Raw genomic sequence first — 15656 nt, forward strand, 5'->3', positions numbered from 1 at the left:
TATGATTTCTTGGTAATTATACTAGCATCAAATATGATTTCCTGGTAATCATACTAAGATCATATATGGTTTCTTAGTATTCATACTAAGATCATTTATGATTTCTTGGTAATCATAATAGGATCATTTATGATTTCTTGGCAATCATACTATGATCAAATATTATTTCCTGGTAATCATACTAGCATCAAATTTGATTTTTTGGTGATCATACGAGTATCAAATATGATTTTTTGGTAATCACACTAGCATCAAATATGATTTCTTGGTAATCAAACTAGGATCAAATATGATTTCTTGGTAATCATGCTAGGATCAAATATGATTTCTTGGTAATGAGACTAGGATCATATATGATTTCCTAATAATCATACTAGGATCATTTATGATTTCTTGGTAATCATATTAGGATCATTTATGATTTCTTGGTAATCATACTAGGACCAAATATGAGTTCTTGGTAATCATACTAGGATCGAATATGATTTCTTGGTAATCACACTAGCATCAAATATGATTTCATGGTAATCAAACTAGGATCAAAGATGATTTCTTGGTAATCATACTATGGTCAAATACGATTTCTTGGTAATCTTACTAGGATCATATATGATTTCTTAGTAATCATACTAGAATCATATATGATTTTTTAGTAATCATAAAAGGATCATATATGATTTCCTAGTAATCATACTAGGATCAAATTTGATTTCTTGGTAATCATACTAGGATCATATATGATTTCTTGGTAACCATACTAGCATCAACTATGATTTCTTGGTAATCATACTAGCATCAAATATGATTTATAGGTAATCAAACTAGGATCAAATATGGTTTCTTTGTAATCATACCAAGATCATATATGATTTCTTATTAATAATACTAGGATCATTTATGATTTCTTGGTAATCATACTAGGATCATTTATAGTTTCTTGGAGATCATACTAGGATCAAATATGATTTCTTGGTAATCATACTAGGATCAAATATGATTTCTTGGTAATCATACTAGCATCAAATATGATTTCCTGGTAACCATACTAAGATAATATATGGTTTCCTAGTATTCATACTAAGATCATCTATCATTTCTTGGTAATCATACTAGGATCATTTATGATTTCTTGCTAATCATACTAGGATCAAGTTTTATTTCCTGGTAATCATATTAGCATCAACTTTGATTTCTTGGTAATCATACTAGCATCAAATATGATTTCTTGGTAATCATACTAGCATCAAATATGATTTCTTGGTAATCAAACTAGGATCAAATATGATTTCTTGGTAATCATACTAGGATCAAATATGATTTCCTGGTAATCATACTAGCATCAAATGTGATTTCTTGGTAATCATACTAGCATTAAATATGATTTCTTGGTAATCATACTAGCATCAAATATGATTTCTTGGTAATCATACTAGGATCAAATATGATTTCTTGGTAATCATACTAGCATCAAATATGATTTCTTGGTAATCATACTAGCATCAAATATGATTTCTTGGTATTCAAACTAGGATCAAATATGATTTCTTTGTAATCATACCAGGATCATACATGATTTCTTAGTAATAATACTAGGATCATTTATGATTTCTTGGTAATCATACTAGGATCATTTATGATTTCATGGAAATCATACTAGAATCAAATATGATTTCTTGGTAATCATACTAGGATAAAATATGATTTCTTGATAATCATACTAGCATCAAATATGATTTCTTGGTAATCATACTAAGATCATATATGATTTCTTAAGTAATCATACTAGGATCAAATATGATTTCCTGGTAATCATACTAGCATCAAATACTAGCATTCATACTAAGATCATTTATCATTTCTTGGTAATCATACTGGGATCATTTATGAGTTCTTGCTAATCATACTAGGATCAAATTTTATTTCCTGGTAATCATATTAGCATCAACTTTGATTTCTTTGTAATCATACTAGCATCAAATATGATTTCTTGGTAATCATACTAGCATCAAATATGATTTCTTGGTAATCAAACTAGGATCAAATATGATTTCTCGGTAATCATACTAGCATCTGTGATTTCTTGGTAATCATACTAGCATCAAATATGATTTCTTGGTAATCATACTAGCATCAAATATGATTTCTTGGTAATCATACTAGGATCAAATATGATTTCTTGTTAATCATACTAGCATCAAATATGATTTCTTGGTAATCATACTAGCATCAAATATGATTTATTGGTATTCAAACTAGGATCAAATATGATTTCTTTGTAATCATACCAGGATCATATATGATTTCTTAGTAATAATACTAGGATCATTTATGATTTCTTGGTAACCATACTAGGATCATTTATGATTTCATGGAAATCATACTAGAATCAAATATGATTTCTTGGTAATCATACTAGGATAAAATATGATTTCTTAGTAATCATACTAGCATCAAATATGATTTCTTGGTAATCATACTAAGATCATATATGATTTCTTAGTAATCATACTAGGATCATTTATGATTTCTTTGTAATCATACTAGGATCAAATATGATTTCCTGGTTATCATACTAGCATCAAATATGATTTCTTGGTAATCATACTAGCATCAAATATGATTTCTTGGTAATCATACTAGCATCAAATATGATTTCTTGGTAATCAAACTAGGATCAAATATGATTTCTTGGTAATCATACTAGGATCAAATATGATTTCCTGGTAATCATACTAGCATCAAATATGATTTCTTGGTAATCAAACTAGCATCAAATATGAATTCTTGGTAATCATACTAGCATCAAATATGATTTCTTGGTAATCATACTAGCATCAAATATGATTTCTTGGTAATCAAACTAGGATCAAATATGATTTCTTGGTAATCATACTAGGATCATATATGATTTCTTAGTAATCATACTAGGATCATTTATGATTTCTTTGGCTTCATACAAGGATCGTTTTAAGAAATCAAGTATGAACAGTATGAAATCATATATGGTCCTTGAATGAAAGCAAAGAAACTTGAACCGGGATGTTTTTGGGTGTGTGTGTGTGATTGTGCTGTGTGTGTAAATACCCGCATTTGTGTGGGTGTGGTGCAGGGTGTTGTTGGGTGTGGAGTGGGGTGGGGTTCTGGTTGTGAAGTTGTAGCATGTGTTGATCAGTTGCATGATGGGGGCAGTGGTCCACTTGTGACGTAATTGGTGAGATTGGATGAAACGGAGGTCACTATCGCAGCAGTAGAGAGGCCACGGTCGAATCACAGCTAAATACACTCACTCACACAACACTTAATACACAGAAACACTTAATTGTGTCTTATTGTTAGGTATGTTGGTCAAATGTTAGGTATGTTTCTTGTGGCGATGAGGAGTGGATGAAGAGTGGATGTACCTTTGTGATCCCAGTAGTCTGGGTTGTGTTCCTCATTGTAGATCTGTCTCTCTATCCACACACTCTTCTCCCAGTCCCACGCCTGTCTCACTCCACACTTCGACATTGCTGCCTGCTCAACATACAGCACACACACACATGTCCACAGTATAATCAACCCGTATATCTTTTATATGAAAAGAACAATTTGATCGGATCGAAGGAGCAGGTTTAAGTGAACCAATTTCTGGGTCCTGTATTTTTTATACTGTATTTCAATGACTTTGTGGACGCTTGTAAATTATCCACTCCGTATTTTGTTGCCGACAACACCAGCCTCCTCTTCAAAGGAAGACCAACTTCTGAAGAATTAAATACTGAAAATCATTCAGTTTCACATTGGTTACATCAAAATAAATTGGAATTAAACGAGTCAAAAAGTTTTGTGATGAGTTTTTTTGAAACTAAGGCAAACACAAACATTCAAAATTGCGCAGTTCAGAAGTGCAGTACCTACAAATATCTAGGAGTAATTCTAGACTCGAATTTAACTTTCGAAGCACATGTGGAATCCATTTGTTTAAAATTAAAGAAGTGGATCTGAATAATTGCGAGGCTAAGGAAAACTTGCAGTCGGAACACCATTTTGATGTTCTACAAAACTACGGTGGTACCAGTTTTTGAGTATGGCCTTCTTATTTATGGTGGAACTACGTTAAACACGCTTCAAAAAATTGAACGGTTACAAAAGAAAATTTTCAGAATTGTCTTTAGGAAGAAACCAAGTGACTCCATCTTTGAAACCTTAATCGAGTTCAAAGTTTTAACAATTGTTGAACTATACATAAAACATCTGCTTTCATTCAGCCTTCAATCATACTTTGGGTTACATTCAAACAAAATGATGAATGAGATTTTGACCGCAAATCAAAATTTTTCCTACAACACTCGCTCGAAAACCACTCGCATTATACAAACAAAAACCTCAAAAAGAAATTCCACTCGGACATCTCTGGGTAGTCGCGGTAGAAATTTGATAAATTTTCTATTGAAACAAAAAATACTGCCTCAGCTTGAACAAGAAATCATGTCCTGCATAAACGTTAAAAAACTAGTCGATGCACTCCAAAATAGCTTGGTCATTCAGAACGATACGCTAAAAAAAACTTGTCATTAAATAAAATCAGGGCGCTTAATTAAGATACGTTAGTATTTGCAAGCGTCCACTCCTGATGAAACTTTGGATTTATTTATTTTTAATAGTGGATTCTGCTGTGTCCACAACTTCTGCGTGCTTTATAAATTAACAGGAGAAATTCAAATTCAAATTCAAATTTGATATCCCACACTGCCAGTGGTAGGAAGATTGTAAAACACAAATAATGCTCGACTTAATTTGTTCCTGAGATAAATGGAAATATGGAATTTTTTGGTAAGAACAAGTTTGGTTGAAAATAAACGATTTTGTGCAGTTTATTTGTGGGCTTAGATACAACAATTTCAAAAAAAGTTTCACTGATGTGATGTTGAGATTCTTTTGGATCTTTATTCCACTACTATAGTTGATTTCATGCCTGACAACGCCTTTGTCTCAAAATTCAACAAATGATTACAATATGATTGAGAATCAAATGGTGGGGGCGCTGGCTTGTAATGGTTAGGGTTAGAGTGGTGGTGGGAGGGGGGGGAGGTAGGAGGGGAGGGGGGGGGGTAGGGGGGTGTACCTGTCGGTGGTTCCAGGAGAGAGTGTAAAAGGAGAGAGATGCCTCTGAAGTGTACTTGTTCTGCATTACATTCAACATTCTGTTCTCCAGATTGGCGAGAGTGAACCCAAATCTGCCAACCCACGCCACCACCACACCTCCGTATACTATAACACACACATATACAAATCTCTCAAGCTGCCAATCACTCAAAAGGAAGCGTAATGCTGAGGGGGGAGGAGGAGGTCCAGCGAGCGGGTTAGTAGTGGAAAAATGTGAATGGTGGACGAAGGGGGGGGATCACGTAATGAGTTGGGTTGGGAGGATTGTGCGGACGGATAGAGGGATAATAGAGAAGGGGTCCATACCACATTTGATGTCTTTTCAGAAGTGTCGTCGATCAATTGTACACTTGACCTGTTTCTCCCGTTTTTGAGGATGAAAAGTAAAGTTGAGTTACAATTGTTGACTAAAAACTATACCTAGAATGGACCATGAATGGATTGGGAAAAATGACTTGAAACATAGACTTGTAACCAGATTCTAGAAAGATCAAAGATCAAAAGAGAATGTTTAAAAAAGCAGCGCCCCAAAACAATTCGTTTTCTTTGAATTGGGATAAGAAAGACCAAAGGACTAAAATAATTGCTTCAAAATTCCTTTGTGAGCATTAAAAATTAAAAAAAAACACAGAATGTTAACACAGAAAAAAAACACTTTCGAGGAAGAATAAGAAAACATTGATTAAATGCAGTACTTCAAAATCCACTTTTGACGCTATGAAGTACTCAAGTGTCCCTTAAAATTGTCTTTACATGAAAAAGCTTAGAAAAGTTAAATTTGACAAAAAAATGATCAATGGCATCAATCGCGCTGAAAGTTTTCAACTACTGTGAATTTAGCAACTGAATTCCTTTTATAATCTTCAAAACTTTCCCTCCACAACTTGCAAAACTCATTTTCCTGGATATTCCGTAGGGTTTTAAAGTATAGCAGTCATAAAAAACGTATTTCATATGCATCAGTAATTCAGTAATTCATTTCCGTGACAAGACCATTTTAGGGACATTTTTCCTTTTCATTATAAAGCATTCATTTTGAAGAACCGTGTATTTCGATTGACTTTCGCCTAATTGTTTCCAAAAATCTTGAATTTATTACAAACGTCAATCGATTTGCTGTCAGCGACCGGCGACTGGTTGACGTCAGTAGTACAAAGCAGAGGCTAGCGATGCTAGCTTTGGGGAGCCTTCTTAGCGCCACTTGTTATCCGCTTTTTGAGGCCGAAAAGCCAAATGGTTCAGACGAAAACTCGGTCAAGCAAAAACGCGTAAAGAGGACCACAAGACTAATATAAACACTACAAACGCTTCGTTTGAGAGCAATTAAATACAGCCACAGACTGCCAAAAACCTTGAATGTCGTAAAAAATATCTACAAAAAGACACAGAATTTAGTTGATGGTGGGGTTAGTGGTGTGGGTGTCAGTGGAGTAGGTGAATTGGAGGCGTAGGATTGGGAGGGCTGGTGCGACGACGGGTGCGAGCTGGAGCCAGCTGGAGGAGGGTGAGCTGAGGGTGAGTAAGGGGGAACTGAAAGAACAGAAAAAAAAACAGAAACTAATTGTGGCACAATTTTTAAGTGCCGGCAATTTTTACAGGATTTTGTGACCATATAGGACCACAACCAATACAACTTTATCTTAAATTTAGTGCTGCTGTTGTGTGTGTGTGTGTGTGTGTGTGTGTGTGTGTGTGTGTGTGTGTGTGCGTGTGCGTGTGCGTGTGCGTGTGCGTGTGCGTGTGCGTGTGCGTGTGCGTGTGCGTGTGCGTGTGCGTGTGCGTGTGCGTGTGCGTGTGCGTGTGCGTGTGCGTGTGCGTGTGCGTGTGCGTGTGCGTGTGCGTGTGCGTGTGCGTGTGCGTGTGCGTGTGCGTGTGCGTGTGCGTGTGCGTGTGCGTGTGCGTGTGCGTGTGCGTGTGCGTGTGCGTGTGCGTGTGCGTGTGCGTGTGCGTGTGCGTGTGCGTGTGCGTGTGCGTGTGCGTGTGCGTGTGCGTGTGCGTGTGCGTGTGCGTGTGCGTGTGCGTGTGCGTGTGTGTGTGTGTGTGTTTGTGTGTGTGTGTGTGTGTGTGTGTGTGTGTGTGTGTGTGTGTGTGTGTGTGTGTGTGTGTGTGTGTGTGTGTGGTTTAGGCGCCCAGAGTTCGTCTGGCGGGCGCCACTGCGCCGTCGGGTGCCTCAGTCAGCAATTCCAGTCTGGTTTGGCATGTGCCAAAAATTTCAAGTCGATCTTTGGCCGTGGCTGGGCAATCCAGCCAGTGTTCGAGGGTCTGAGGCTCTGATGTGCACAAGGGACACGATGGGTCGACCGTGGGTTCCAACAGATTGGTATATGCCTTCAGTAGTTTGCAGTGTCCCCTGCGGAGCTGTGCTAGTAGGACAGCGTCCTTTTTGCTCGTGATCTTTTTGGCTTCTGCCTTGAAGTTGTATTCTTTGTAGGTGAGTTTGGCACGATGGTGGCAGGGCTCGAGGTCCTTGAAAGTTTTCTGATGCAGCTCAATGCGGCTCGAAGGGACGTCGGTTCGGCTTCTGAGATAGTCGTGGCAGCTGCCTTTCTGGACTCGGAGTCTGCTAGTTCATTCCTTGCGACATCTGAATGCCCTGGTATCCATTGGATGATGACTTTGGAGTGGTGGCTGTCCAGGTAGGAACGAATTCCAGCTGTGCTATTGTTTCTTTTCCAGAGAGCAGTGCAGAGTGATTGACTGTCTGTACAGATGACAGCTGTTGTTCCGCGCTGTTGGTTGCACGTTAGCCAGGAGACTGCTGTCAGCATTGCCGCCTTCTCTTCGTCAAATGATGACGTGATGACTCGGCCTCTCTTTCGTAGTTTGGCAATGACATCGGGGCTGGCCTGGTCGCCTTTGGTTACAACAACTGCGTACCCTCCATTTTCGTTACCATGTGATGCAGAACCATCAGTGTATAAATAGATGTCTCCCTTAGGGTTCCTAAGGACATCTAGCGTCGTTTCTTTCGGACATTTGGTTCGGGCCCCAGCTATGGTGTTCGCGACTGTCCAGTTTGAGAGGGAGTCATATGCCGGATCTATACTCGCGCTGCTGTTGCTGATTTTACATTTCATGCATTGGTTTTAACTAAAAAGATCATTAGCGTTAGTAGTAATGTTAATGAAGTGGTTGATGGTGGTATCATAGTTTTAGTTACTGGATCAAATAACTCTTCTGTCATACCATGATATAATTGCCGTTTTTGAATTTATCATCTTCTAATCTTTTTCCTCTGTTTTCTTTTTCTAGTTTGTGTAAGTGTATACTTTTCAGCATATACTTGAGCATTGTATGTATTCAAGTTAGAAATCACTTAAATTAAGTCATTTTTTTTCAAGTTCATAATCTCTAAAAATCGCATAAATAACGTAAAAATCAAAGTATTTTTATTAGAGACAAGTGTTTAATATGTGCTATTCAGACACTTTTCGTTAGGAAGTGGCTGAAGAGCACATATTATACACTACTAGTTTGGCCATTGATCAAGTTGCAAAGAATCGTCCTGTTGGTAGTTCAATGAATGTGTTCAACCACTTCGGTGTCTTTTTTCAGCAGCTCTAACTGGTTTTGACAACTGTTTAAGAGTTTAAGAGTGTGTGTGTGCGTGTGCGTGTGTGTGTGTGTGTGTGTGTGTGTGCGTGTGTGTGTGTGTGTGTGAGTATTATACATAGCTGTGTAGTGACTACTACGGGGGGGACATTTTGATTTCTTGACCGAGAAATCACTTTTCCGAATTTAAATATATAAGTTCCTCATATAATTGTAAAAGCTTACTTTACATCTTAATGACTTTTATATTTTTCGGTTTTATAATCATTCTACCACCTGAGATATTTAGTTCATTTTCTTGGTCTAGTTTACCCGCGTGAACTAGATTTACTTTTGTTTACTTTTCAATTCCACTCATGGTTGTATATTTACTTGCGATACCAAACCAGTCGCTTTATTTATTTATTCTCCCAACCCAAGTACTCTCAGTAAAGTTGTGTCTGACCCTCCATCTGACAAAAGACTCTATTCATTTCATCTCTAGTTTAAGTTTATCGGGAGGATATCGCATTGAACACAATGAGTTCGGACGAAAAGAAATTGGAACTCCATCAGCCCGAGAATGTTTTGGGTAAGTTACCAATACTATTTCAATCGATTTTAGCAGATAGTGATCCTATCCACAAGTCATTGTTTCGAGAACGTTTATACAATGAAGTGATGGAACTATTTGGCATACAGTTTTCCTGGTAGAATTTTGGGTTACGATGTGAAGTTAAATTTAGTGTCAAACTTGGATGAATGATCAATGTACAAATCATGTAAGGCAAAGGACTCGTTTTTCTCCCAGCTGTCGGTGATATAAACGGGTTTTTCTGACAAACACAGCCTTAGCTACCAATCAAATGTTCTCGTGGACTGCACCCCGAGACACTTGCAAGTTGTTGACAAACCGAAGAAACTGAAAAGAAGAAGCAACTTGGACTACACCGTCGTTGATCTGACAACAGTTGACGAGCCGGGAAGCAACGTTGAAGTTCGCCAGCCTCTGAAAATGCGCTTCACGCGTTTGTGGAAGGTAACTCTGAAATAAAATTGAGTCAGCAGTCTTATTGTTTTTATACTTCAATAAATCTAATAAATTAAGAGCCTTTGTGTTAATATTTAGCATTGTTTCGGACTTTTTAATTGGTTGTCTTTTTACTCTGGTTCACTATAGCTCTTATGCATGATAATACTTGGTGTTATTCTATGATTTAAAAATTGCGAACTTGGGCGACATGTAGCTCTGATTGAACGGCTGTGTTTGCTTTTTCAGGAACACAGCCCCGCAAAAGAAACGAACCCCGAGGTCCAAGTTATGAGAGCCACACACGCACAACCAGAGACCCCAGTGAATTAGAACTCTATGTGCGCTAAGTGTGTGTATTCGACAACGATGAACAAGCAGTCACGAATTTATTATAATGCAGATGCCCTCAAACTAGATCAAGCCAGAGTTTTGAATGAATTGTTTTACACTGCATCGGCTAGAAACAGTGAAAGAGTGACAGCAGGGAAAGAAAACGTACAAACAAGCGGTACGCAGAATTACACACCTGACAGGAAAGCCGCCATCAGGGCACGACAGGCTCTAAAGAAGCAGTTGAATTGCAAGAAAATATAGACAAAAATATATTGCTGATTTCGATGAAGCCTTGTTAATGAGAGTTGTAGACTTATGGACTCTTTTGTCTGTCATATCGGACATACCCTTGACTGTGACTTAACAAAGACTTCAGTTAAAAAAACATATTGAAGCTCGAATTGATATTTAGACCTGAGCTACCCAAGTGGTACGAGTTTTGACTTTTATCAGTAACTAGCATTGGTTAAAAACGTCTGTACTGATACCTAGGCTAACAATGTGGCCCCTAATCGAGTTTCAATTTTAAAACATAAAGGGATTTGGTAAAAAATAACTCGTGCTTTGGATCCTAAGCTACCTGGTGGTTAACTAAGCGAGTTTTAACTTGTACATAAAAAGAGTATTGATGAAAAATAACTTGTGCATTGGATCCTAAGCTACCTGCTGGCTACCTAAGCGATTTTTAACTTGTACATATGAAGAGTATTAGTAAAAACCAACTTGTGTATTGGATCCTAAGCTACTTGATGGTTACCCAAGCGAGCTTTAACTTGTACATATAAAGAGTATTGGTGAAAAATAACTTGTGTATTGGATCCTAAGCTACCTGCTGGTTAGCTAAGCGATTTGTAACTTGTAGATATGAAGAGTAATGATGAAAAATAACTTGTGCATTGGATCTTAAGCTACCTGCTGGCTACCTAAGCGATTTTTAACTTTTACATATGAAGAGTAATAAAAAACTAGTGTATTGGATCGTAAGCTACCTGCTGGTTACCCGAGCGATTTGTAACTTGTACATATGAAGAGTATTGATGAAAAATAACTTGTGCATTGGATCCTAAGCTACCTGCTGGCTACCTAAAAGATTTTTAATTTGTACATATGAAGAGTATTAGTAAAAAATAACTTGTGTATTGGATCCTAAGCTACCTGCTGGTTACCCAAGCGAGTTTTAACTTGTACACATTAAGAGTATTGGTGAAAAATAACTTGTGTAGTGAATCCTAAGCCACCTGCTGGTTAGCCAAGCGAGTTTTCACTTGTACAAATAAAGACTATTGGTCAAAAATAACTTGTGTATTGGACCTAAGCTACCTGCTGGTTACCTAAGTGATTTTCACTTGTACATATGAAGAGTATTGGGGAAAAATAACTTGTGCATTGGATCCCAAGCTACCTTCTGGTTACCTAAGCGAGTTTTAACTTGTACATATAAAGAGTATTGGAGAAAAGTAACGTGTGTATTGGATCCTAAGCTACCTGCTGGTTACCTAAGCGAGTTTTAACTTGTACATATAAAGAGTTTTGGGCAAAAATAACTTGTGTATTGGATCCTAAGCTGCCTGCTGGTTACCTAAGCGAGTTTTCACTTGCATATATAAAAACTATTGGTCAAAAATAACTTGTGTATTGGACCTAAGCTACCTGCTGGTTACCTAAGTGATTTTCACTTGTACATATGAAGAGTATTGGGGAAAAATAACTTGTGCATTGGATCCCAAGCTACCTTCTGGTTACCTAAGCGAGTTTTAACATGTACATATGAAGAGTATTGGTGAAAAGTAACGTGTGTAATGGATCCTAAGCTACCTGCTGGTTACATAAGCGAGTTTTAACTTGTATATATAAAGAGTATTGTTCAAAAATGACTTTTGTATTGGATCCTAACCTACCTGCTGGTTACCTAAGCGAGTTTTAACTTGCACATATGAAGAGTATTGGTGAAAAGTAACGTGTGCATTGGATCCTAAGCTACCTGCTTGTTACCTAAGCAATTTTTAACTTGAACATATAAAGAGTATTGGTGACAAAATAACTTGTGTATTGGATTGTAAGCTACCTGCTGGTTACCTAAGCGAGTTTTAAATTGTATAAATAAAACGTATTGGTGAAAAATAACTTGTGTTTTGGATCCTAAGCTACATGCTGGTTACCTAAGCGATTTGTAACTTGAACATATGAAGAGTATTGATGAAAAATAACTTGTGCATTGGATCCTAAGCTACCTGCTGGTTAACTAAGGGAGTATTAACTTGTACATATTAAGAGTATTGTTGAAAAGTAACGCATCTATTGGATCGTAAGCTACCTGCTGCTTACCTAAGCGAGTTTTAACTTAAACATATAAAAGATATTGGTGAAAAATAACTTGTGCATTGGATCCTAAGCTACCTGCTGGCAACCTAAGCGAGTTTTAACTTGTACATATAAAGAGTATTGGAGAAAAGTAACGTGTGTATTGGATCCTAAGCTACCTGCTGGTTACCTAAGCGAGTTTTAATTTGTACATATGAAGTATTAGTAAAAAGTAACTTGTGTATTGGGTCTTAAGCTACGTCCTTGAGCAGTGTGGGAAGCAGAAGGCTGAGCGAAGCGGAGAGCAATCCAGGGAGAGCATGACGGAGAGCGAGGAGGAAGCAGGGCGGTGGATCAAAAATTGGGAGCGAGGCTAGAGCAGAACGGAGAGTAAAGCTGAGAGCAAGTAGGGAGCAGGATGGGTATGGGAGCAGAAGCTGGGAGCAAGTGGTGAAAGAAAACGATGCTATGGTTAGTTCTGTTAAAACTTTCTATCTTTTTCACGGCAACCTTTTTTAAACTTTTTCCAATCTCTTCGGAAGGAATTATTCTTTCCACTTCATTAGATGCTGCTCTTATTTGTACAATTAATTGTTCATGACTTCTAGATTTTGGGGACTTTATTATAAAGTCTTGTCCGGAGAAACGTATATTGAAATAAACAGTCTAAAGAGTAGCAGGAACTGTACTCGCTTGACGCCAGTAAAATCTTTGCCTTCTTGACTTTGGCAACCCCAATGATCAGGAAGGGGACCTTGCTGGTTTAGAGAAACCCTATTGCGAAAATTAGACGACACCAGTTCACAAACCTTTAACACGCACCACCATTCGCAAACACTCACTGAGCTCACTTAGACACTTAAATCAGTTGTAGGGTAGATTATGACAGATTGCTACAATCAACACAGATGATCTACGGAGGTAACTATGAACTTGTGCTTTTCGCGTCTCTATACCATGACAACGAGGAAAAAACGCTTTTCTCCTGATTCTCAACTCTTACTTTTTTCGCGCTTATCTTTTACGGTGTAAAACTTATTCGTCCATTCCCCTGCAGCCTACCTAATCGATACTTAGCGTTTCTCAAAAGGGGTATAGGGGATAAAAAACACTTACTCATTCATACCTGGTCCCCCTGCAGCCTACCTAATCGATACTTAGCGTTTCCCCAAAAGGGGTTTAGGGGGTAAAAAAACTTATTCATTCATACCTGGTCCCCCTGCAGCCTACCTAATTGATACCTAGCATTTCTCAAAAGGGGTAAAGGGTTAAAAACTTTTTCATTCATACCTGGTCCCCCCTCCAGCCTACCTAATCGATACTTAGTGTTTCTCAAAAGGGGTATAGAGGTTAAAAAAAACTTGTTCCTTCATACCTGGTCCCCCTCCACACTACCTAATCGATACTTAGTGTTTCTCAAAAGGGGTATAGGGGGTACAAAAAACTTAGTCATTCATACCTGGTCCCCCTGCAGCCTACCTAACCGATACTTAGCGTTTCTCAAAAGGGTTATAGGGGGTACGAAAAACTTATTCAATCATACCTCGTCACCCTGCAGCCTATCTAATCGATACTTAGCGTTTCTCAAAAGAGGTTTAGGGGTAAAAAAACTTATTCATTCATACCTGGTCCCCCTGCAGCCTATCTAATCGATACTTAGCGTTTCTCAAAAGGGGTTTAGGGGTAAAAAAAACTTATTCATTCATATCTGGTCCCACTGCAGCCTACCCAATTGATACTTAGCGTTTCTCAAAATGGGTATAGGGGGTAAAAATCTGATTCATTCATACCTGTCCCCCTGCAGCCTATCTAATCGATACTTAGCGTTTCTCAAAAGGGGTATGGGGGTAAAAAACCTTATTCATTCTCACCTGGTCCCCCGCAGCCTACCTAATTGATGCTTAGCATTTCTCAAAGGGGGTATAGGGGTAAAACAAAACTATTCATTCATACCTGGTCCCCCCTCCAGCCTCCCTAATCGATACTTAGTGTTTCTCAAAAGGGGTATAGGGGGTAAAAAAAACTTATTCATTCAGACCTGGTCCCCCTGCAGCCTATCTAATCAATACTTAGCGTTTCTCAAAAGGGGTATCGGGGGTAGAAAAACTTATTCATTCATATCTCACTGTGTAATGGTTCGCATAGTGTCGTGTTGTGAAAAAAAAGGTTTCACTGGGAAGTGAAGTTAAGTTTTTTTTATTTACGGAATGCTGGATCAACCCAAAGGGAGACAACCACAGTACCACATTTATGATTGTCATAAAGGGTAGATAGAATTGTAAGTTTATAGAGTATCACTATCAGAGTCCAAGTCAATTACTGACTGCTTCCTGAGTTTCTGAGGGATATCACTGTCATCACTGGAGACAAATTCAAACTTTTTCTTGGTTGTCAAAAATACTTTTGGGGTATTATTGAGGAAGCTGTTCTGATCTAGATTTGAGTCTGACCTACACTTTTGTTTTTTTCTTGGCGCATCAGGAGGGTTTTCGAGGGAGAACACTTCTGAAGTAGAGCAAATGTCGAGAAAACTGTTACTTCGATTTGATTCCTCAGCTTCATCGTCGATAAATAAGCACCTGTCGTGATCGAAATCGTCTTGCTCGCTCAACAATTCAAAGTCAATCAGGTCTTCTTCAAGTACATCATCGCTGTATGATCGTTGGTTGAGACCTGGGTCAAGCGGAGACCAGAACTCCTGCAACTCTGTTTGTGGAGTGTACTGAGTAGGCGGTGAGCTCTGTTCCATGGAAGACTCTGCCAGGACTCCGTTGTCACTCTCATCGCTTGAACCCCACTCTGGATTGCAAGTAATCTGTTGGGCAAACATTTCATCTAGCAATTGCTTATGTCCGGATGGTAGCGTTGTTAATTTGTCCTGGCAAATATAACGCTTGTCGTTGTATCCAGACAACGATTTTTTATTGGTGACAACTGTCATCGACTGGAGTTTGCTTGATGCAATTGTTGTATTTAGCATGCGTACTGTTTCTCCACCCATCAGAACCTGCTTGTACAATTCATGAGTCAGTCTCTGCCGCGCGTCTCTGGTGACCACTTTAGTTGACTGCTTCGTATCACCTGTAAAAGTTTTTAACAGAGATTGAACACCTGATTTCACCTGTAGCCTCGGGACAACAGAAACTGACATAATAAAAAGTTTGAACCATCGATTACGTCTTCTCACGTCTTCTCTTCGTAATACATGCAAAAGAAAAATTGGTGAGTATAGAAAGAAATATTTACCTTCGGAAAGTTTGATCGAGTAGAGCTGGGACTTGAGACCTACAAATTCAGAAACTGTGCGACCAGC

General features: G+C 38.3%; 1 protein-coding gene across 1 annotated transcript in view; it reads right to left on the reverse strand.

Annotated features, from left to right (window-relative positions):
• The window catches only part of LOC142350936 (uncharacterized), a 129172-nt gene that overhangs the window by 3045 nt on the left and 110471 nt on the right, over positions 1-15656 (reverse strand). The window contains exons 6-8 of the mRNA XM_075402962.1: positions 5105-5250; positions 3402-3513; positions 3085-3273 (exon numbers count right to left, since the gene is read on the reverse strand). Of these exons, the coding sequence (XP_075259077.1) occupies positions 3085-3273; positions 3402-3513; positions 5105-5250 (447 nt within the window). The remainder of the gene's footprint in view (positions 1-3084; positions 3274-3401; positions 3514-5104; positions 5251-15656) is intronic.

Source organism: Convolutriloba macropyga, chromosome 12, assembly GCF_964194025.1.
Source record: "Convolutriloba macropyga chromosome 12, txConMacr16.3, whole genome shotgun sequence".
Lineage (NCBI taxonomy): Eukaryota > Metazoa > Xenacoelomorpha > Acoela > Convolutidae > Convolutriloba > Convolutriloba macropyga.